This window comes from Panthera onca, chromosome A2, assembly GCF_046562875.1.
Source record: "Panthera onca isolate mPanOnc1 chromosome A2, mPanOnc1 haplotype 2, whole genome shotgun sequence".
Taxonomy (NCBI): domain Eukaryota; kingdom Metazoa; phylum Chordata; class Mammalia; order Carnivora; family Felidae; genus Panthera; species Panthera onca.
In genome coordinates, this window is record NC_138340.1 from 125911800 (window position 1) to 125936769 (window position 24970).

The 24970-nt window shown below is 40.1% G+C and overlaps 1 protein-coding gene across 2 annotated transcripts in view; it reads right to left on the reverse strand.

The window, feature by feature from the left end:
- Positions 1-17506: 17506 nt before the first annotated feature.
- Positions 17507-24970, reverse strand: part of HERPUD2 (HERPUD family member 2) — a 35038-nt gene continuing 27574 nt past the window's right edge. For both annotated transcript variants that reach the window (XM_078440599.2, XM_078440600.2), the window contains 4 exons: positions 23907-24029; positions 19702-20025; positions 18866-18983; positions 17507-18378 (listed from right to left, as the gene is read on the reverse strand). In XM_078440599.2, the coding sequence (XP_078296725.1) occupies positions 18217-18378; positions 18866-18983; positions 19702-20025; positions 23907-24029 (727 nt within the window). In that variant the 3' untranslated portion in view covers positions 17507-18216. The remainder of the gene's footprint in view (positions 18379-18865; positions 18984-19701; positions 20026-23906; positions 24030-24970) is intronic.

The window sequence follows — 24970 nt, forward strand, 5'->3', positions numbered from 1 at the left end:
AACACAGAAAATCATATTCATTCCAGACAAACAGCTATTGTTGATGGAATTCTCAGATGCATTCCTTCTGTCATCATTTTTTAAATTACTGCCTTCTATATGCAAAATCTATAAGGAAAGATGCAATTAATTTTCATGATGCCACATAATACTTGGCTCCATCGGTCCATCAGCAAAATTCCCTCATGAGAAAATTCTAACTGCAATCAAGGAAGCAAATATCTCCCAAGAGCTCCTGGGAGAAATAGCTGATTCTAGGGCTGGGGCAGGACATATACAAGATGAGCCTGGAACACCTTGTTTTGCCAGGAAGGCATAAGGAAATGTTCAAAGGGAAAATCTCAGTGATGAGAGTATGTCAAAGGGACACCGGAGCCAACTAAACGCATTCCCAATGGCCAAAGCTGGAATAATATGAGCAACAAAATAAAGTAGTATTGGATTAAAACCCAATGTATAAGATAGGTAAAGATCCATGAGTCCAACTGATGTAAGTAAATGATTGGAAAAATAAATGGGAAAGAGAGACAAATATTTCATGTAGAAGAACTCTAAATAATTTATGTAGATACTCATCTATAAAATGGTAGAGCAGACCCTACTATTTAAGTACAGGATGTACATGGTGACTTCCTTCCAAAGAGCAGAGTATGGAAAGGGAGTAACTCTACAGTGGAGAAATCTGACAAACACTACCTCAAGCAGGTGATCATGGTTAACATCAAGAGCCATAAGTCGTGTTGATAGTGTGTACTCTTGATGTGATGTGAGGAAAAGGGCAATTTACCTCTGTGCTCATCCCCCTAAACACACACAACCCTACTATAATGAGAAAAACATCAGACAAGTCCTAAATGAGGGACATCCTATAAAACACCTGACCAGTACTCCTCCGACTGTCAAGGTCATCAAAAAGAAGCAAAGTCGGAGACACTGTCACAGCCTAGAGTAGTAGGTAGACATGAATAGAAAAGGGACATTAAATAACTATTAAGGAAATTTGAATCAAGTATGGACTTAGTTGATAACGACGTGTCAGTATCGGCTTCTTAACTGCAATAAATGTACCACACTAGTGTCAGCTGTTAATAACGGGGGAAACTGGGTACAAGCTGTATGGGAACTCTCTGAACTATTGTTGCAATTTTTTTCTATAAATCTAAAATTTCTAAAATTACAAGTTTATTTTTTCAAGTTAAAGAAGTTCAACAAAAAGATCAACAGAAACATCGAGCAATTGAGGCCGCTTTTATCTATATGTTTGAGCTTTAGACGGTAATAATTAAACCCCTGTAATAAAAGATGAGGACTAAAGAAATATTTCTCCCAAGACAGCTGCTAAATAAGTCATGCAGCATAGATTGTTATCTCATTACCAAAAACGGTGGTCTTATTGGTGGATTTTCTGTGAATTTACCCAAAGTAGAGGCTGTCAGATTCAACCACCAAGAGCCAACTCTGAACATAGAAAGTGGGACACCAGCGCTTACTGAACTCCTTTGGGAACCACTCCTCTCTCTGGCGCCACCTAGTGCACATTAGAGTCACCTGCACAAGTGGTTATTACTCTTGGAAATTTTCTGTATGTTTGAAATGTTCCGTAATAATATTAGGTCGTGTTTTGCTAAAATTTTTTCCACTAAACTTTCAATTTTGAAATAATTGCAGACAACAAGTTGCAAAAACCGTGCACCCTTCACCCAGCTTCCCAAAACGTTAACATTTTACGTAGCCATAGGACAATGATCAAAACCAAGAAACTAACTTTGAAGCAATGCTATTAACTAATCTACAGACTATCTTCAAATGTCACCAGCTGTCCCACTAGTGTCCTTTCTCTGGTCCAGGACCACACACTGCATTTTTACCATGTCTCCAATCTGGGGCAATTCCTCAGTCTTTGTCTTTCAAATCCTTAACAGTTTTGAACGGTCAAAGTAAAACAGGTAAACTATGGAGTTTATGGCAATCTCCCCAAAACAGTTTTATTGAAGGTAGCCCTTCAGATAACTGCCAGCGAATCAGGGAAGAGCCGTGATATGGGTTCTTAGCCGAGCAATAGGAGGATAGGGAAGTGGCCGACAGGGGCAGGACTGTACCACACCAGGATTACAGAAAAACCAAGCTTTTATTTATTTATTTTTTTAATGTTTATTTATCTTTGAGAGAGACAGGGCACGAGTCAGGGAGCGGCAGAGAGAGAGAGAGGGAGAGACACACAATCCGAAGCAGCCTCCAGGTTCTGAGCTGTCAGCACAGAACCCGATGAGGGGGCTCAAACTCGTGGACTGCGAGATCATGACCTGAGCCAAAGTTGATGCTTAACCAACTGAGCCACCCAGGCACCCCAGACAAACCAAGTTTTTAAATCTAAGGTCCTCTAACCATCTACCATAGTACCAAGTTCCTAGAAACCAGGAAACCTCACCTCATTTGCAGGAACTTCTGAGGTAAGGGGCCCCAGTGTTGATAAGTCCACTCAGCCGAGCTTGGTGAAGGAGTTCAACACCAAGCTGTGAGACAGACCCAGGCCGTCAGTACAGTGCACCCTGGAGCTGGCAGGGGTCCCAGTCTGCAGCCTTCCCAGAGTTTAGCATCAAAGACTCTCTGGGCCAGGAGAGGGGTTCCTCTCTTGCATGCTTCCACATGCTACTGTAAAGTAGCATCCTGCCCTCCCCTGGGGCACCCAAGCTCTGACGAACCTAACTCCAGGACGCACCGCCATAGAGATATGTGGTGTCACAGCACCATCTAGTGCTGATGTAAGAAAGTGCACTAATGCTGCCCCTGCCTCTCTAGTCACCGTTACTGGGGGGACATAACACAAGGTATTTAGCAGAGGTTGACAACCTTGAAGAAGCAACATGACAAGATTTCATGAGTTTACTAATTTCATACTATGACAAGCCAGTGAGGTTTGTTAGGAAGAGAGACTTTGGATCAGATGGACCAGGAGAGAATCCCTTCTCTGTTCTTATTCAATGTGACTTGTTCAGTCTCTGAACATCCCTGAACTTCCTTTCCCTCATATTTAAAATGAGGCTAATAATAGTTACATTTAAGATTGTTATAACATACCTGGGTGAGCACTGGGTTCACATTAGCCCCCAATAGACACGTATTCCCTCTCACACTCCTCTAGCTCCTTGTGCATAATCTCCATGGCAACCAAGGTTGTCATTGAAATGGAAGAGGCAGTTCACGAGAGGTATGATAACATTTATCCAACAAGTCAGACACACTGTGAAATCCAGCAGCCACACTGCGGAGTGCTTAGAGCAGAGACTCTGGCACCCCCTCTTTCACAGCAGCTCTGCCAACTGCTGGGCTTTCCAGCTGTAAAACAGAAATGGTAATAAACACAACTGCGTCCTAGGCTTGTTGTGAGAATTAAATAAATGAATACCTGCAAGGCACTTAGGAGAGTAAACATTCGATGAGCGTGGTGAATTATTGATCACAGTTCTTAATGTTGTGGACTCAAAAATGCAGCGGTGCGGGTGGGGAGACTCAGGGCCAGCATTTATTTGATTTATGAAAAGAAAATGTTACATGTTAGGTTTCTTGTCCTTTTGAATGCTGCTACTCCATCCAGACTTGTGTTTTTCCCTAAACACACACACACACACACACACACACACACACACACACACACGCGCGCGCGCGCGCGCGTATGCGCGTGCACACTGTCTTCAAATAGTCTGAGTCTAGAGCCTCTTGACTGTTGGCTTCCTGGGCCATGACCAAAGCGTGGGGGGGGGGGGGGCCTGGGCAGCCAACCTGGGCTTCATAAAGAGCCCAAATCCATCAGCAAGGTGCGTATTCCTGGTAAAGGGGATCTTTTATCATTATGAAATATCCCTCTTATTCCAGCTACGCTTCTTACCTGAAAGTCCACTTTGGATACTAGATACACCAGCTTCCTGTTGGTTCAAAATTGCATGGAAAGACTCTTTACGCCCTTTTACTTTTCAACCTTCCCATATCCTTACACTTAAAGTATGTTGTTTTTAAATCTCACAGAATTGGGCTTCATTTTTTATCCAGGCTGGCAATATTGTCTTTAATTGTGATATTTAGTCCATTTATTATTGACACAGATAGTGATGCATTCAGGTTTAAATCTATCTCCTTACTGTTTTCTCTATTTGTTCCCATGCTATGCTCCTTTTTTCTCCTTTCTTGCCTTCTTTTGAATTTTTGAATTTCATATTCCCCTTCTATTCTCATGTTTAACATTTTTATTATTCTTTTAGCAAATACTGTACAAATGTAATGTGCACCCTGCTTTATTTCTAATATAAATTAGTGCCTTCACCATTTCCATTTCTAAGACACTTTAAGGACCTCAAAATATTCAATTCCATCTACCTCCCGTCAGACTATAGGCTACTTACTCTGTCATGTATTTTAGTTCATTATACATGTACGACCCCATAAAGCATCAAATTACTGTTTTATGGCATTACCTTTTTAGATTTATACATATATGTATCTTTCCATTGCTTTTCAATTCCTTTCTGCACCTCCAAGTGATCTGTGATCATTTCCCTTATGTTCAAACACCCATTGGTAATTTTGGTACTTTCAAATGGTGACAAAGTCTGTTTTCATTTGCCTGAAAATGTCTCCTGAGGGATATTTTTGGCGCATATAGGCTCCCAGGTTGGCTATTGTTTTTTTTTTAAGTTCTTTGAAAATATCATCTATTAGGCTTACTTACTATTGCTTCTTTGAAAGTTTTCCTCTGGCTACTTTTAAAACTGGTCTGTTTTTCAGCTGTTTTACTAGGAAGTAATTGGTGTGATTTTCTTTACATTTATCTTGCTTGGAGGTCAACAGCATTTCTTACATCTGTGGCTGAATATCTTTCATCAATTTTGGAAAATTCTTAGCCACTGTCCCTTCAAATATTGTGTCTGCTCTATTCTTCCCTTGTTCTCTCTCCATCAGTCACGATATTTGCTTACCTTTCAGTTCACCAATTCTCTCTTAAACTGTGACCATCAAAGCCATCTCCTGGTTTTTAAATTTCAGCTATATTAAGTTTCAGTTCTAGAATTTCCTTTTTATTTTTACTTTTTTTTAATGTTTATTTATTTTTGAGACACAGAGAGAGACAGAAACAGAGCGTGAGTCGAGGAGGGGCAGAGAGAAGAAGACAGAACTTGAAGCAGGCTCCAAGCTCTGAGCTGTCAGCACAAGAACCCACATGGGGCTCGAACTCACGAACTGCGAGATCATGACCTGAGCCGAAGTCAGATGCTTAACCGACTGAGCCACCCAGGTGCCCCTAGAATTTCCTTTTTATATGATTTCCAGGTCTCTGCTGAAATATCTCCATCTTGTCATTTAAACCCTTGAACATTTTTTAATTTATTTTTAAATGTTTTTAGTTGAGTTTAGTTGGCACACGATGTTACATCAGTTTCAGGTGTACAAAATAGTGATTCAACCGCTCTATACGTTATGCTCTGCTCACCTCATCTCAGGTGGAGCTACCATCTGTCACCATACACTGCTATTGCGATATCAGTGACTATATTCCCTATGCTGTACCTTTCATCCTCATGATGTATTCATTCCATAAGTGGAAGCCTGTAACTCCCACTCCCCTTCATCCATTTTGCCCATGCCTGCCCCCTCCACTCTGGCAACCATCAGTTTGTCCTCTGTATTTATAGGTCTGATTCTGCTCTTTGTTTGTTTATTCATGGTTTTTTTTAGATTCCACATATGAGGGAAACATATGACTTATTTCACTTAGCATAATACCCTCCAGGTCCATCCATGTTGTCACAAATGGCAAGATCTCATCCTTTTTATGGCTGTGTAATATTCCTGTAGGGTGTGTGTGTGTGTGTGTGTGTGTGTGTGTGTTCCATATTCTTTTGTCTATCAAAGGACACTTAGGTTGCTTCCATATCTTGGCTATTATAAATAATGCTGTGTATAGGGGTGCATATATATTTTCAAATTAGTGTTCCTATTTTCTTTGCATAAATACTCAATAGTGAAATTATTGGATCATTTGGTATTTCTTCTTTAATTTTTTAAGGAAGGCTCCACAGTCTTCCACAGTAGCTGCACCAATTTGCATTCCCCACCAATAGTGTACCAGAGTTCCTTTTTCTCCACATCCTCACCAACAGTTGGTGTTTCTTGTGTTTTTCTATTTTAGCCATCCTGACAGGTGTGAGGTGATATTTCAGTGTCGTTTTGATTTGCATTTCCCTGAGGATGAGTGATGTTGAACATCTTTTCGTGTGTCTGTTTGCCATCTGGATGTCTTCTTTGGAAATATGTCTATTCGAGTCCTCTACCCATTTTTTAACTGGATTGTTTTTTTCATGTTGAATTGTATAAGTTCTTTATATATTTAAGATATTAACCCCTTATCAGATATATCATTTGCACATATCTTCTCCACTTTAATAGATTTTCTTTTGTTTTATTGATGGTTTCCTTCCTAGGTTAAGGAAGTTTTCAGCTGTTATTCCTTCAAATAGGTTTTCTGCCCTTTTTTCTTTCTTCTACTCCTGGGACCTCCATAATGTGAACACTTGTTCACTTGATGTTGTCTAAGAGATCTCTTAACCTATCCCCATGTTTTTATTCTTTTTTTTTCTTTTTGATGTTTAGCCTGAGTGATTTTCATTACTGTGTCTTCCAGATTGCTGATATGTTCTTCCACATCTGCTAATCTGCTATTGATTTCCTCCAGAGTATTTTTTATTTCAGTTTTGTATTCTTCAACTTTGGTTCTTTTTTACATTTTGTATCTCTCTAGGGAAAGTCTCACTGAGTTCTTCCACTCTTCTCTCCAGCCCAGTAAGCATCTTTACAATCAGTACTTTAAATTCTTTATCAGGCATATTGCTTATCTCTGTTTCATTTAGTTCTTTTTTCTGAGGTTTTGTCTTGTTCTTTCTTTTGGAGCATATTCTTATGTCTCCCCATTTTGCTTGACTTTCCGTGCTCGTTTCTGTGGATAAGGCAGAACAGCTACTTCTCCTAAACTTGAAGGAACGGTGTTGGGTGTGGTCATCCCCTATGTAGACTGTGTGTGCTTGGTGACTTTTGTTGGCTGGCTGGAGCCATGGCTGGCACGGGCTAGGGGCCCCAGGGCTTTCCACATACCAGGTGCCCTGGAAGAGCAGCTAAGGCTAAAGTGGGTACAAGCCAGGGTGTCCTGAAGCTGTACACACAGAGGGCACCTTGGCAGGATAACTGAAACTGAAGTGGGTGTTATCAGGGGTGCCCTGGCAGGATGGCTGGAACAGAGCCAGGGTATTCGGGAGGTCCCAGGGCTTTCTACACAGTGGGAACCCTGCCTGGAAAAACAGCTAAAGCTGAAGTGGGTGCAGGCAGGGGAGGGGGTCCTGGAGTTCTAAGTGCTGAGGGCACCCTGGTGGGAGAGCTGAAGCTAAAGCAGGTGCAAGCCGGGTGCTCTGGGGCACTCTGTGCAGGGGGCACCCTGGTGGGGCAGCTGGAGCTGAGGCAGTGTGCAGACTGGGAGATCCCTGGGCCTTCTGCACAGAGGGTGCCTCAGGAAAATAGCTAAAACTGAAGTGGGTACAAGCCAGGGGGATCCAGGGCTCTATGCACAGTGGGCACTCTGGCAGAATAGCTGAAGCTGATATGAGGGTAAACTGGGGAATTCCAGGACTCTTCACACACAGGTGGCCTGGAGGGGTTGACTGGAGCCAAGGCAGGGCCCAGGCCAGAGGGTCACGGGGCACTCCGCTCAGGGGAAGCCCTGACAGGACAGCTAAGGCTACAGTGGGCACAGGCCAACGTGCCTGTGTTTGCACAGGCTCTCTGTGCAAATTGTGCCCTGGCAAGACAGCCGAAGTGGTTACAAAGGGGGTGTTCCACTGCTCTCCACACTGAGGTGACCTGATGAGACAGCTAATGCCGAATTAGGTGCAAGCAGGATGTCCCAGGGTGTCCCAGGGTGCTCAGCTCAGGGGGTACCCTGGTCTGATGACTGGAGCCAAGGCCAGTGAAGGTGGGGGTGTTCTGGGGTGCTCTGCACAGGGGGCACCCAGGCGAGGTGGCTGGAATTGACATGGGTGTGAGCTGGGAGGGAGGTTCTCGCCGCTAGGGGGCACCCTGGCAGGGTGGCTGGATCTGAAGGGTCCCGGACGCTCTACACAGGGGGTGCTCTAACAAGCCATCTGAAGTCGAAGTGGTGTGCGGTGGGGTATTCTGGGGTGGCCAGCACCTCTGTTATCTCGGCAAGGAGGCTGGGGCTGTGGTGGGCGCTACTCAGGGGCGCCCCGGTGCGCAGCGCCCTGGGGCCACCTTGGAGGAAGGCTGAGGCTGGTGTGGGCTGGGGCCCGGGGCTCACGGAGGCGGCAGGCCCATCAGGGCGCCCAGCCTGTGCGCACCGGGCTGCATTTTCAAGGTGGGGGAGGGAAGGCTGACCCAGAGGACAGCCCCTCCCATCCGAGCACTCCAGCGGCTCCCCCCACCGGTTGGCGGCATTCAACGACTGACTTTTTTATACTAGTCGCTTTTTTTTTTTTTTTTCCAATATAATTTATCGTCAAGTTAGCTAACTTACAGTGTATACAGTGTGCTCTTGGCTTCGGGAGTAAATTCCCATGATTCATGGCTTACATACCGCATCCAGTGCTCATCCCAACAAGTGCCCGTCACCCCATCAGCTAGTTGCTCTTTTGAAACCAGGCTTTTTTCCCCGTGAGGAAGGACAGAGGGCTCTGCTCCCAGTCGGTCAGTACTAGCCCTCCCCACCGTGGTTCCAGGCGTGGGCCTGGGGTCTCCCGCGTTACCTTGTCTCCATCTCTCCTGCTGTTCTCTTTGGCCTTATATCTTTTGCTGTGCAGGGGCTGTTCAGGTGGTCCTCGGTTCTTCCTCTGGAGGAATTGCTTACTAAATAGGTGTCATTTGGCATGTTCCCCGGAGCGCTTGGCGAGTTCAGGGTCCTTGCACGTCGCCATCTTGGGAGGGAAGCTGTGATCCCTTGAGCAATTTTATTTGGAGAGAGGGGGGTGGGCAGAGACAGAGAATCCCAGGCAGGCAGGGCGCTGTTAGCACAGAACTGGGCGCCAGGCTCAATCTCTCCAAAACAGAGATCATGGCCCGAGCCCAAAATCAGAAGTGGGATGCTTAACCCACTAAGCCACCCAGGCGCCTTAAATTTCTTGGGCATTTTAACCATAGCTATTGTAAGTTCGGATAATGCTAAATATCTGAATTTTCTGAGGGTCTGTTTCTATTTACTTTCTCACTTTAGTCAAATCCTAAGTTTTTCTATTCCTAGTTGTTTTTTATTAATTCCTACTTACTTTTTATTGTATTCCTAGTTTATATTGTATTCTACTTTAAAGTATCCTACTTTTTATTGTATTCCTAGTTATTTTTTATTAATGAACAGATTTCAAAGACAACTATAAAGAAATTTGGGAAACCGCATAATGTTATCCTCCTTGGGTGAGGATTTATTTTAGTTTCTGGCTGTTACTAGGTTTGGTGCAAATTGCCTCATTCATTTAGGGGCTGAAGTGATTTGAGACTAGGCTTCAGTCCCTGTGAGAACAGGCCCATTTCCATTTTGTGTACTCAAGGGGTAGGTAGCCCTTTTGGGTCCTGACAGAAAGCTGGGGTATTTAAAAAGCGTTTCCACTCAGATCATCCTGGACTCTAATTTTTGTTACCTATGGGTCTTCCAAAAATTCTGCACAGCTTCCCAGTTACTACCCTTGAATGAACAAGTGCTTTGAGGTGGGGAAAAATGGCACCCAATTTAGATCACGTGTGTCTGCTTTCTTGGTAGTTCTCTGATGTCTTAATAGATAACACATGTTCTGACTTTTCTAGTTTTCTCAGCAGAAGGGTGGTGCAAAACAAGCTAATCACCTATTGCTGGAAGCTGAACTCTCCACATGCCTTGCTTGAATAATTAACTTTAAAGAGTTCATGTTCTAGGGGCACCTGGGTGGCTCAGTCGGTTGGGCGTCCGACTTCACCTCAGGTCATGATCTCGCAGTTGGGAGTTCGAGCCCCGCGTCAGGCTCTGTGCTGACAGAGCCTGGAGCCTGCTTTGGATTCTGTGCCTCCTTCTCACTCTACCCCTCCCCGACTTGTGCTCTGTCTCTGTCAAAAATAAATAAATGTAAAAAAAAAAAATTCTTTTTTAAGAGTTCATGTTCTAAAGTAAAATAAACAAGTTCAAATCTTGATTCTGCCACTTACTAGCTCTACGTGACCTTACGTGAGCAATTCAGCCTCTTTGACTCTTAGTGTCCTCATCTGGAAAACAGAAGTAACAGTAGCACCTACCTTGAGTTGTTTTAAGGATTGGTTTTTTAGATGCAGATAGAGCACTTAGCACAGAGTCAGGAATATATTCAGGTATTAGTATTACCATTTTTACCATTAATTACCATTATTACCATAATTACCATAATACCATAATTACCATTAACACCAGATATTAGTAATACCCATTTTTAAAGCACTATAATAATTTTGTTATTAATTAATTAAAACAAAACACCAGCCTCTCTCCTATGCACCCTCTTTGAGGAGTGGTAACTGGTAAAGACCCTACACAAATCTTAATTTTTCCAACTTTCCTATGGCTTTGGAACCATTGGAAAGAATGGCTTATTGCACCACATGAAATAGTTTACGCAGGCATTGGTATGGTCATTTTGGAAAGTAGATCAATTGGAGTAAGAAAGTCAGAATTTAGCAGCAGGAACAAGAAAGTAAGCTTTAGCAAGAAGACTCATGAAACTAGCCCCCCTAGACTATGGCCCCAAGGGTGAATCCAAGTAACTTCAAGACAGTAACCACTGAGGTTTGCTCCAGAAAAGGGAGACAGATCTTTCGCTGCCCTCCCCATATTAGGGCTGAGCCCTCATTGTGCTGGGAAAAGCTTACTACTTACTATGACTCCTGGATGATAGAGAAGTTCCAGATGCTTTGGAACAAGAACCCTAACTAATAATTCTGGGCTCTCTTTGTAAGAAAACCCTTTATTTCAAAGATTTCATAGTATCTTAATAAAAGGATTACATTGCTTCACAACACTTAAGTTTAAGAAGCATCATTATTTGTCTTTCAACTGTCTTAAATGTTTTGAAATGCTACTGTATTATGCACTTAAATCTGTGGAGACAGTGGATCTCATGTTAAATGTTCCTACGGCATAAAAAAATTTCAAAACTTTTTTTCAACTTTTTAAATTGTTGAAGTGTTAAAACATCCAAAATTAAATTTATGTAAGATACAGAATACAGTAAGCATGCTTTGTACTCACCATGCAGCCAGTTTATTTCACTTTCTCAGGTGGCAGTTAGGGCACATGATACCACATGGCGAGGTGAGTCCAGCCAGTTCGGGGCTCCCAGGGAGACTCCATAGTTGGGAACACCACATTCCAGAGCCTCATGTGGTTTTGCAGACCCAGCAACACAATTCCAGATACAACAGGCCTCCTGGCCTGATTTATATCAGACTTACAGAGAGTGGGTATATAAATTGGCACACCTTAGTCTTTTCACAGTGAAGCAAAAACTGCCACTGGGACTGTACAAATGAGGATCCAAACACAGTCTTTTCTCCCCCAACTTGAAAAGCCAAATTTCAATAGTGATGATGGAACCAGAGAAACCAGTTAGAATAATGATGGGTGCTGACATTGAACAATGCCACCAAACTATGGAGAAAATGTTTCCAACTCTCCAGCCCTCAGGATCACCTTTTCCTTTTACCCACCTAACATAATCTGACTCTCTCACCCATACTGTTTGGCTGTGGAAAGTCTAGTCTTTTTTGTGATGTGTAAGGAAAAGGAGTCGTAGGAAGTGTTTATATCCCAGAAATCCATCCTGGCATTGCTAGTCAGCATATGGCCTAGAGACCAGTGTCTGGGCTTCTGTGCTGGTCTTTTGCCATCCAGAAACCATCTCCAAGCTACCACTGCCCCCTAGGCGCCATCTGGCCACAGCAGGGACACAGTTCTTCCCTTAATCATCCAAAATACAGCTGTCACTGGGCTGTAGTTTTTGATGAAGACTTACTAAAAGTGAGACTAACATGAGGAAATTAGTAACGTAGGAAAAAGAATTAAAATCCAGCAACACGTTCCAGGGTTCTTAGAACTCTCAGCACTCCCCTTCACAGGAGGAGTCTATGACCAGCATTTTTCTCCTTAGGGCCCAATCTGTGGCTGGGATACAGAGACCTGCTCATGGGTGTCCCCCGCAAAGCTGTTCCTCTCTATGAATTCTACGGCTTCCATTCTCCCATCGCAGGCTCCCAACAGAAGAAAAAAGACTAATCTGTCTCATAATTATCTCTGCATTCTTACCCTACCCACCCACTCTGTTTTAGGATCTGACCCATTGAAGCATTTCTTCCAGCTTCGACAGTTTATTTATTTAGCTCCCAGGTTAAAATCCAGACCCTCCTTCTGGATGCACTGATTCCATCAGCCTTGAAACAAGCCATCCCTAGTGGTGATCTAAACAGTATACAAATGTACCATAGCTCACTCTGTTGAACATCTGTCGTTCTAATTCTTTCCTGTTAAAAGAACACAATATCTTACAAGCTAAATCTCACACATGCACCATACCCTTTCAACTTTTGCTGATTCAAAGGGTATGCACACTCTCAATCACTCATTCAGTATTGAACTAACTACTGGGCACTCTTCTAGGACTAGGGATGTAATAATAAGCATAAATACATCCCCAACTTCATAGCCCTCATATCTTGTAGGAGAGACAAATAAGGAAATAAATGTAAACTGCAACAGTGTTAACTGCAAAGAACACTGGGGAAAAGCTTCTCAAAGCAACTGGCCATTAGCTGAGCTCTCATGAATGATTAGCAAATGTTAATGAGGCAAAAAAAAAAAAAAAAGAGAGAGAGAGAGAGAGAATAAGAGACTGTGTTGCAAGCCAAAAGAACACCAATTTTAGAAGTCCCTGGACTGGATGGAGAGAGTGCTAGAACTGGAAGACCAGCCCAGCTCAAACAGAGGCATAAATTGAGGAACACAGATTAAGAGGGTGCAAGGACCCAACCTTTCAGAATTTTGTAAACAGGTTAAGGAGTCTGATCTTTATTCCAGGAACAATAAGATGACACCGAATGATTCTGTACACATTTTGAAATTTTGATACAAGCTGGAAAGGCTATATTCCCCTCTAGTTTCACGGAGTATTCTCTTAAAATTTGATAGTTTTAGCTTGGGAGTCATTACATTTGTTTTCACATTTATTGCCCATGTTTGTATCTGCTACAGATATAATGTTAGTGTCCCCTTTCCTGCAAAATTCATGTTGAAATCCCAACCCTCAATGTGATGGTGTTAGTAGGTGGAGTCTTTGGGAGGTAATTGGGGCACGAGGACAGAGCTCTCATGAATAGAATCAGTGCCCTTGTAAGAAGAGATGGGAGAGAGTTTGCTGCTCTGCTTTCTGCCGCATGAGAACGCAGCAAGACGGCCACCTACAAGCCGGGAAAAGGGCCTTCACCAGAAACCGTATCTACCAGCACCTTGACATTGGACTTCCCAGCCTCAAAAACTGTGAGAAATAAATGTGTAAGCCAACCGGTCTATGGTAACTTGTTACAGCAGCCCCAGCTGACTAAAGAGTATCCTTGCCCATTACCTACTGGGATATTGTCTTTGTTTCTTTTTAACTAAATTTAAGACTTACTTAACGTTTTTATCTTTTTTCCCTATTTGCCTTTTAATTATGTTTGTCAAAATATTATATATATACATTGCAACCTTTTCTTTTAGAGATTCTACCATAAAGGCATTTTGTCCCCCAGTATTATATATGTATTCATCTATATTTTCTATTAGTATTTGCATGTTCAGTTGCTCATATTGAATCATGACGTGTTGACTGACATCTATAAATAGAAACCTAATTTTATTTTTCTTAATTTTTTTAATATGCATCCAAATTAGTTACCATATACTGCAACAATGATTTCAGGAGTAGATTCCTTAGTGCCCCTTACCCATTTAGCCCATCCCCCCTCCCACAACCCCTCCAGCAACCCTCTGTTTGTTCTTAGTATTTATGAGTCTCTTCTGTTTTTTCCCCCTCCCTGTTTTTATATTACTTTTATTTCCCTTCCCTTATGTTCATCTGTTTTGTCTCTTAAAGTTCTCATATGAGTGAAGTCATAAGATTTTTGTCTTTCTCTAATTTCACTTAGCATAATACCCTCCAGTTCCATCCACGTCATTGCAAATGGCAAGATTTCGTTCTTTTTGATTGCCGAGTAATACTCCATTGTGTATATATACCACACCTTCTTTATCCATTCATCCATCGATGGACATTTGGGTTCTTTCCATACTTTGGCTATTGTTGATAGTGCTGCTATAAACATTGGGGTGCATATGTCCCTTTGAAACAGCACACCTGTATCCCTTGGATAAATACCTAGTAGTGCAATTGCTGGGTCATAGACTAGTTCTATTTTTAATTTTTTAAGGAACCTCCATACTGTTTTCCAGAGTGGCTGCGCCAGCTTGCATTCCCACCAACAATGCAAAAGAGATCCTCTTTCTCCACATCCTTGCCAACATCTGTTATTGCTTGAATTGTTAATGTTAGCCATTCTGACAGGTGTGAGGTGGTATCTCATTGTGGTTTTGATTTGTATTTCCCTGATGATGATTGATGTTGAGGATTTTTTCATGTGTCGGTTAGCCATCTGGATGTCTTCTGTGGAGAAGGGTCTATTCACATCTTTTGCCCATTTCTTCACTGGATTTGTTTTTTGGGTGTTGAGTTTGGTAAGTTCCTTATAGATTTTGGATACTAACCCTTTATCTGATATGTCACTTGCAAATATCTTCTCCCATTCTGTCAGTTGCCTTTTAGTTTTGCTGATTGTTTCCTTTGCTGTGCAGAAGCTTTTTATTTTGATGAGGTCCCAATAGTTCATTTTTGCTTGTTTCCCTTGCCTCCAGAGATGTGTTGAGTAAGAAGCTGCTGCAGCCAAGATCAGAGAGGTTTTTGCCTGCTTCCTCCTCGAGGATTTTGATGGCTTCCTGTCTTACATTACGTCTTTCATCCATTTTGAGTTTATTTTTGTATATGGTGTAAGAAAGTGGTCCAGGTTCATTCTTCTGCATGTCGCTGTCCAGTTTTCCCAGCACCACTTGCTGAAGAGACTGTCTTGGATATTCTTGGCTGCTTTGTCAAAGATTAGTTGGCCATATGTTTGTAGGTCCATTTCTGGGTTCTCTATTCTGTTCCATTGATCTGAGTGTGTCTGTTCTTGAGCCGGTACCATACTATCTTGATGATTACAGTTTTGTAGTATAGCTTGAAGTCTCGGATTGTGATGTCTCCTCCTTTGGTTTTCTTTTTCAAGATTACTTTGGCTATTCGGGGTCTTTTCTGGTTCCATACAAATTTTAGGATTATTTGTTCTAGCTCTGTGAAGAATGCTGGTATTATTTTGATAGGGATTGCATTGAATATGTAGATTGCTTTGGATAGTATCGACATTTTAACAATATTTGTTCTTCCTATCCAGGAGCATGGAATCTTTTTCCATTTTTTGGTGTCTTCTTCAATTTCTTTCATAAGCTTTCTATAGTTTTCAGTGTATAGATTTTTCACCTCTTTGGTTAGATTTATTCCTAGGCATTTTACGGTTTTTGGTGCAATTGTAAATGGAATCGATTCCTTGATTTCTCTTTCTGTTGCTTCATTGTTGGTGAATAGGAATGCAACTGATTTCTGTGCATTGATTTTATATCCTACAACTTTGCTGAATTCATGAACCAGTTCTAGCAGTTTTTTGGTGGAATCTTTTGGGTTTTCCATAGAGAGTATCAAGTCATCTGTGAAGAGTGAAAGTTTGACCTCCTCCTGGCCGATTTGGATGCCTTTTATTTCTTTGCGTTGTCTGATTGCAGAGGCTAAGATTTCCAATACTATGTTGAATAACAGTGGCGAGAGTAGACATCCCTGTCTTGTTCCTGACCTTAGGGGGAAAGCTCTCAGATTTTCCCCACTGAGGATGATATTAGCGTTGGGTCACTCATATATGGCTTCTTTGATCTTGAGATATGATCCCTACTTTTTTGAGGGCTTTTATCAAGAAAGGATGCTGTATTTTGTCAAATGCTTTCTCTGCATCTATTGAAAGGATCATGTGGTTCTTGTCCTTTTTTATTGATTTGATGAATCATGTTGTTTTGCAGTTATTGAACCAGCCCTGCATTCCAGGTATAAATCCCACTCGGTCGTGGTAAATAATTTTTTTAATATATTGTTGGAGCCAGTTGGCTTATATCTTGTTGAGGATTTTTGCATCCGTGTTCATCAAGGAAATTGGTCTATAGTTCTTTTTAGTGAGGACTCTCTCTGGTTTTGGAATCAATATAATGCTGGCCTCATAGAGTTTGGAAGTTTTCCTTCCATTTCTATTTTTTGGAACAGTTTCAAGAGAATAGGTGTTAACTCTTCCTTTAATGTTTGGTAGAATTCCCCTGGAAAGCCATCTGGCCCTGGACTCTTGTTTTTTGGGAGATTTTTGATTACTAATTCGATTTCCTTACCTGGTTATGGGTCTGGTCAAATTTTCTATTTCTTCCTGTTTCAGTTTTGCTAGTGTACATGTTTCTAGGAATTTGTCTTTCTTCCAGATTGCCCATTTTATTAGCATATAATTGTTCATAATATTCTCTTATTATTGTTTTTATTTCTGCTGTATTGGTTGTGATCTCTCCTCTTTCATTCTTGATTTTGTTTCTTTGGGTCCTTTCCTTTTTCTTTTTGACCAAACTGGCTAGTGGTTTATCAATTTTGTTAATTCTTTCAAAGAAGCAGCTTCTGGTTTCATTGATCTGTTCTACTGTCTGGTTTGGTTTGGTTTGGTTTGGTTTCGATAGCATTGATTTCTGCTCTAATATTTATTACTTCCTGTCTTCTGCTGGTTTGGGGTTTTGTTTGCTGTTCTTTTTCCAGCTCTTTAAGGCATAAGGTTAGGTTGTGTATCTGTAATTTTACTTTTCAATTTTACTTTACTTTTCAATTTATCCCTTGAAATGTCACTTTTATCGCTTTAAGTAAACAACTTAGAGAAGCATTCATGAATGTTTTCTTACTCTTCTATTTTGTTGTATTATCTAATCATATATTACTGGACCAGTACCTCATACAACTTTATAATACATTTCATGTCAGATAAAGTTCTTGCATAGTAAGTTCTCCTATCCTCATTTGTTAATTTTAATTAGCTACCCTATGAGAAACTTACACCCTTCTTATAAAACACTGAATTGGCCTTCACAGGGATTTTTAAAAAGACCAGCAAGGTTTCAGACTGAGAATGAAGAGACACCCATCTGGAACATAAAGAGATGAAAATGAACTTGAAGACTTCAGCAACTTTTCCCAACAACTACTGAAATGTATATAGATTTTGGCATGTAATGGGTACATTATTAAAGAATCTGAACAAATATCCCATAAGACAGTTTACCATAATTGACCTTTTATTTAAAAAAATTACAGGGAGCAATTTCCAGCATATTTTATAAAAGTACTGCCTGTATCAAACATTTATATCACTATTAATTCCATTGAAGAGCTGCCGTTTTTTTTTTTTAAGGTACTAATTCCAATTGATGGGATACATGCCCTTAAAATAGAAAGTTTCCATTATTTATCCAAATGTCAAAATTAAGATTATTGAGAAGTTTATTGCTTTATGGTTGGGCAAGATGCTGCTAGCACATTTTAGGTAAATAGTATTCTTTATTAAAAACTATGAGGTCATTCTGTTTAAAACTTTCAGGATAATTCACAGAAAATAGATATATTTATTCAAATTACACACTGAAGGGCTGGGCTATTAGCTATAGACACTTATATGTGAAGCAGCTCTTTAAAGAAATAAGACACACAAATAGATCTGCCTTGACAGAATATACATAATTGAAATTAATAAAATCTGGAAGACCAATATTGTTATACTATGTTCTGTTAGGATCTTGAAAAAAAAAAATCACACATTTAGTAGTCCATTTGTGCTTAAAATATTCATATGCATGAGAAGCTTAAAGAAAAAAACACCCCTGTACATGATGATGAAAAGAAAGTAATAAATTTTTTTGAAATTGCACTGTTATTTAAAACACTTTCCTAAAGTCAGACCCTCCTTCGGAGCTGGCACAGTTTTTCAGGTCTAATTGGCAACCTGGGGAGGCCCCTCTGGTATCAGTGAAGTAAAGAAGGTGGTGATAAAAGACCAAGCTGACGCCATTAAACCAGGCCTTTGAATTGCACTGGCATCTTCACCTGCATCTTCTCCACTCTCATCTTCAAGCCCATCATCCATAAGACGCTCCTTTCAAACAAAACAAGAAACATACTCCTAAGGGATATGAACAGCTAGCATTAACTCATGACAGAAAGAGAGAGGATTCTTCCCTACAGAGAGAAGGAACAGGAGCAATGTCATAAGGAAGTAGTATATACCCGGCCGTCAGAAATCTTTGTCAAATCCAAAACTGATAAATTCCTCAGTGCTCAAGTTCAAAAGGAACTTTGAGATGAATGTAACTGCCAATGTAAAACAATAAATTCTCACTGTGTGCATAATTTTCTTTCTAGGCTATATTTAGGAAGAATAATGTTAGTTCTTCCTGACCGTACTATAGTCTGTATTATAGTCTAAGTTCTCCCAGATAAAATCACACAATTTCTATGTTAACTTTTCTTCATGTGCCATTCCACAAAAACTTGTGGAACACCCCAAGATTCTTTAATCACGTTGGTCTCTTCTGCTGAGGAAATATCTATGTTTGAAGTATACAAAAACCTCGTTAGCATACCATTTCTTCAAGTTCTAGGTTGTTGGCATTTTGCCCATCATTGTTAACTTCGGCATTATTGTTGGGAGCCTGCTGCTGACCTCCTTCTTGCCTAAAAGGAAACCATCCAGCTTGGTGTCTGTTCAGTAAAATAAAGAGAAAAGAAAATAAGTCGCAACTGTTTTTATTTGCAATGCTATAAAACATTAGTGCCCTACAACAGAAAAATGATTTCAACTATAATAAATGAAAAGACCAAATCTCCTACTTCGGGCCAAGGACTACCCCTCTCAAAGCAATGACAGCAAAACAAGAATCAACTTAAGTCTAAAAATCTACCATGGGCTTAACTGGCTCTATGCCAGATATCTTAATATCTAACCTATCTATCTTAATGTCTCAATGTACTGGGAATCATAACATCTTTTCTGATATTTTTCAAAATGAAATTCAACTACACATTGCTTTGCCTCTTAGGGGAAAGGGAGGCAAGAAAAAGCCTACTTACAAAAAGAAGTCTGGCCTATACCTATAGGATTTACTATTGATAACTATAATTAAAAAGAACAATCCTTATACAATAATACCTCAGACCCTTCAAGCTCTAAATAATTAACAGAGCATGTCTAACTGAATTAATAATTTTTATGAAAGATGGTAAAGGAAAAATCTGCTTGTACAGTTCTGATAAACATTCTTACTCAACATAACCTGCTTTGATTTCGGTGCTAGATATATGGAATCCAAAACTCATATTCCTTCACTCAACATTCAGGACAGACCACCATATGCCAAATTCTGTGCTATTCTAGAAAGTAATTAAAAGTAACCACAAAAAGGTAATGAACACCACTCACAAATAAACCAGCAGCATGGCTCCCATTACCATGATAAAACGACTAAAAGAAGAATAGAAGTATACAATGCTAAGGAGAATTGCAGCTCGGGAGAACGTGTACATCCAGTCCAGCCAGTCTCGATTGAAGTCTTCTTCATTTAGCACTGGACCTCCCTGTGCATTCATTTGAACATTCTCATTCATGGGTCGATTTTCTTGGGCCACTAGGTTTGGAGCTGGTGGAGCTTCTTCTCCAGGAACATGTGCCAAATTTAGAGGCTGTGAAGCAGCAGGCTGGGCTGGGTTGGCATTTGATGTAGCCTGAGCTGAAACTGCAGCTTGACTGAAATATTCAACAAAAGAAGTATTAAAAAGAAAAAGAAAACTTTATCATACTATATTATATTTTGTAAAACTTCCTTGGGGAGCCACACGTTATTTTTCATAAACCTAGCACAAAGTATCACAACTCCTGTACCACATTTCTTAGGCAAGCACACACCCCAGTGGAAAAGTAGAGCCAAGAGTGATGGTAGGAGTGAGTAGTTCAGGAAAAGATATTCTCTTAGCCTCACAAAGATGGTAGGGGAGAGGTGGAAGAGATGAGAAGGCCATGGCAATCACTGTCTTTTCTCTCTTTCATTAAATTACTTTCTAAGGTAATGACCAAATCTTTTTCCAAACCTGTTCACTAACGGCCACTTTTGTTTTTCCAAATGGGATGACTACCACTGTACCCACCACCTCTCCCTTAGAGCCATGTTTTGAAACATAGGTCTAAAAATGTACATTAATCATTTACCCTGTGTGTCCATTGTCAGTGATAAATAATTTGTATTTTAAGATATTAACTAGATCTCAGATAACAACCCCCAATCCTGACTTTTGGGAAATCCATCTGGGAACCACTGGAATAGGTACTTGTAAACCTATGAATAACTGTGGTCCTGAAGTTTGCTTATAATTTGATTGCTTGAAAGAATAAATTTTCCTATAAGAGGCTCAAGTACAATAACAATGTATCTGGGATTTGCTTTAAATTATCCAGCACAGAAAGGAAAAGTTACAGAACTGATGAATATTGAAGCTGGGTGGTGAGTGCACAGGGATTCATTTTACTATTCTATACTCTCACATGCTGAAATGTTTCTACGATAAAATGTTTAAAAATCAAGATAGCAAATAAAATAAAACAGAAGTTTCCCAGGCTACAAAAGTCTATTTAACATGCTAATATCTTGTATCTGTATAGGGCTTTTTAGTTTCCAAAACACTCCCTACTTCATAGATATTCTGATTCATAGGTGAGTTACTTCACTAGAGGAGAGAACCTAAGGCTCAGAAGGTAAACAATGTACGTAAGATTGTATGATTTAGAAAGCTACAATAAGCCCCACTTACCCTACACAGTTCTCAGGAGGTTATAAATGAGACTAGGGGTGGAAAGCATCTAGAATCTAGCACAGTACTAAGCACAAAGCAGTCACTCAAATGATAACTATTACCACAGCAATAGGTAAGGTACAAATAGCCTGTCTGCAGCCAAGGGATTATGCAAGAGAACATTAGGATATGAGGACCATGAAGCAGATCAGCTTAATGGGGTAAGGTCTGGAGTAAGGATAAGGATACAGACTTCACACTGTAGGTAAGGGAGTCATCAGACATTTGGGAGGATGGGGAATGACTGGCTCAATTTTGTGTGAAGTACATTAGCCTGGGATGAAATATGGTAGAGAGTCTAAAGAGAGAGAGAACAGTTGCAGTAAAGTAGGTCCAAAATGAGAAAATATCTAGGCAAAATATTGAAAGTAAGATATAGGGGAAGAACAAAAGTTAGAAACAACATATTGTTAACTCATCTTGGTAAGTTATTGGGTTCAGGGATAAGTGAAAGCAGAGTCAAAGCTGATGAAGGTTAAGAGCCTGGAGATGAATAAAAAGAGACTCTGTCACTGACAAGTCAGGAAGGAGAAGACACTTAAGAGGATGGTGGTGTCTGAAATTTACCATTACCCCCACCTGTGCCTTGCAAGGAACAGGTAGTTAATGTATTTTGCTCCTGACTGCAGAGTGCATGTATCTTTTTTCTCTCCTCCATGTTTTCAAAACTTACACTAAAAGAACTCATCAAGTCATCTTGCTCAGATGGCTAAGGATTGTATTTCTTTCGCTTATGCTGTACTCTTGGATTCTATGGTATTTCTATAATTATGTAAGAAAAATAGTGTTGCACTATAATCTATCATATAGAGCTATATGTATGGGAAATTTTGATCAGTTTTTTAAGAAATGTATCCTGTTTGCAAAGGCACAATAAAGTCGCATCTTAGAGACTATAGGCAATAAAGCTAACAATAAACCTTCTTGAACACACACACACACACACACACACACACACAAAGAAGATGGTGGTGTCAAATTTTAGACATCCTGAATTTAAAGGAAAGGCAAATTTCCCTATGGAAATCTTCCAGCAACCAGGATGAAGCATAGGGGTCATCCACAGAGAGCTAACAACTAAGGCCACAGATGAAAGAAATCCAAGAGGACTGGTCCAGGACTGAATCCTGTCTTCTTTACGAGACTGAGTGTCCTAAGGTACATGGCAAGTACACAAATATCTGTCTAACTGAACAAGGAATGTTACCATTTAGAAGGGAAAAAATGGGCCCTCAAGGACACAACACGAGTGATCAGAAAGACAAAAAGAATGAAGAGGGTAACAAAATCACAGAAACAAGGAGAGGAGAACATCAAAGAGGAGCTAGAAATGTTAAATGAATGCACAGAAGTCCAGAAGAATGAAGGCTGAGAAACCGTACTCAGATCTAAGTAAGATCTATGCTGACCAGAAGCAAAACTTACTGAAGTACTAACAGTCTGGAAGCATACAAGCCTCCACTGAGCCCCACATCAACATGAACCTCCGTGACATATGATTCCCTTTTGCATTCAACTTCCTATCTCTTCATGTAGATTTGCTGCCTTCCAGTAAAACTTTCCTAAGTTTTCTCCTCTTAAATAGATAAAATGTTATATTAAAGAAAGCATCTCAGTACTGCTATAAATGTAGGGGAGAGAGGGAGGAGAGAATAGGTTTAGCTAATGCGAACTGGATGTGAACCCTTTTCTCTGTAGCCTATTTATGTATGTATGTATGTATGTATGTATGTATGTAATTTATTGTCAAATTGGTTTCCATACAACACCCAGTGCTCATCCCAACAGGTACCCTCCTCAATGCCCATCACCCACCCTCCCCTCCCTCCCACCTCCATCAACCCTCAGTTTATTCTCAGTTTTTAAGAGTCTCTTATGTTTTGGCTCCCTCCCTCTCTAACCTTTTTTTCTTTCCTCCCCCTCCCCCAGAAGTGTCTTCTGGTAAGTTTCTCAGGATCCACATAGGAGTGAAAACATATGGTATCTGTCTTTCTCTGTATGACTTATTTCACTTAGCAAAACACTCTCCAGTTCCATCCACATTGCTACAAAAGGCCAGATTTCATGCTTTCTCATTGCCAAGTAGTATTCCATTGTATATATAAAAACCACATCTTCTTGATCCATTCATCATTTGATGGACATTTAGGCTCTTTCCATAATTTGGCTATTGTTGAGAGTGCTGCTATAAACATTGGGGTACAGGTGCCCCTATGCATCAGTACTCCTGTATCCCTTGGGTAAATTCCTAGCAGTGCTACTGCTGGGTCATAGGGTAGGTCTATTTTTCATTTTTTGAGGAACCTCCACACTGTTTTCCAGAGTGACTGCACCAATTCGCATTCCCACCAACAATGTGAGAGGGTTCCCGTTTCTCCACATCCTCTCCAGCATCTATAGTCTCCTGATTTGTTCATTTTAGCCACTCTGACTGGTGTGAGGTGGTATCTGAGTGTGGTTTTGATTTGTATTTCCCTGATGAGGAGCGACATTGAGCATCTTTTCATGTGCCTGTTGGCCATCTGGATGTCTTCTTTAGAGAAGTGTCCATTCATGTCTTCTGCCCATTTCTTCACTGGATTATTTGTTTTTCGGGTGTTCTTTAGCCAAATAATTTAAAAGAAAGTATCTGCTAAAATGTTGGCAAACTCATTCTCATAATAATTTTTAAAAACCAGTGAAATATATCAGTAAATGAAATCCCAAATCAACTTACTCAGGATGAAAAACGAAAAAAGGAAGTGACACACTGAGCAAAAAACTGAACTCAAATTAACTTACTATTGCATATAATACTGATGAGCATACATCTGTTGCCACCACAGCATCTGCAGCGGGCTGAAAGCAGGATACACTGGGAATCCAGCTGGAATAGCTTGCCCAGGAAGCTGGTTGTCCACATTTCTGCAATAAAGAGATAAAGAAATGTCTTTTTAAGCTCTGAAAGTTGAAGGCATATCTCTGAATTTTCATTTCTTAAGTATAAGCCACCCATTGACAAAATACATTAAATCTTACTGAAAAGAAAAATATTTTCAACATTGTTCAAATAAGACATATTTAATGTCTTACATAAAATTGCTTATATAAAATGACCCTGACTCCAAGTGTATAGAATGACTAACATTTCAGCCCAATTTTAAGAAGAAAGTAAAGCAAATCATCCACAAAATGTGTGACAAGACTAAACATTTGCTATCTTCTCATTTCAGCAGAAAAGGACAAAAATACTTTCATTATATCTTAAGTACATTCTCCTTAATTAAAATAAACTTCATGACCAAATGTTTTGAGGAATGGGGGTCCTACCCAAATGATATTTTTTCCCCAAATGATATTTTATATTAGTAATATTATTAAAAATATAGCAGCTGTTAGCTATAAAATAAAAATAAACATTATACAATCTGTAAAAAAAAAATCTAAGTTAAAAAACCAAGATTAGCAGTAAATACTTATACACGCATTCTAAAAGTATGTTAAGTGCCTATTAACTTGGTAAAATTTGTGGAAGTCATATTTAATTTCTCTCTGTGTGTTTCCTTATCTCTAAAATGGAGCTAATAACAGAATCTCCCTCACAGGGTTGTTAGTCTGTACTCAATAAATGTTAGCTATTTTTATTTTTACTCTCCCCTACCCCTAAATCTGAATACAACTCCAAAATACATAAATATTTGTGGAAATTCACATATATCAAGACAACCACAGGGATAAGCATATGGAGTAAATGCAGAATTTGTTAATTTTCTAACTCTCCTTTTCTTCATATCACTTGAACCTTATCTTTAGCTGATATAAGTAGGGGCTAACCAGAGTGAGACAAAAATCATTAACAAATTGAT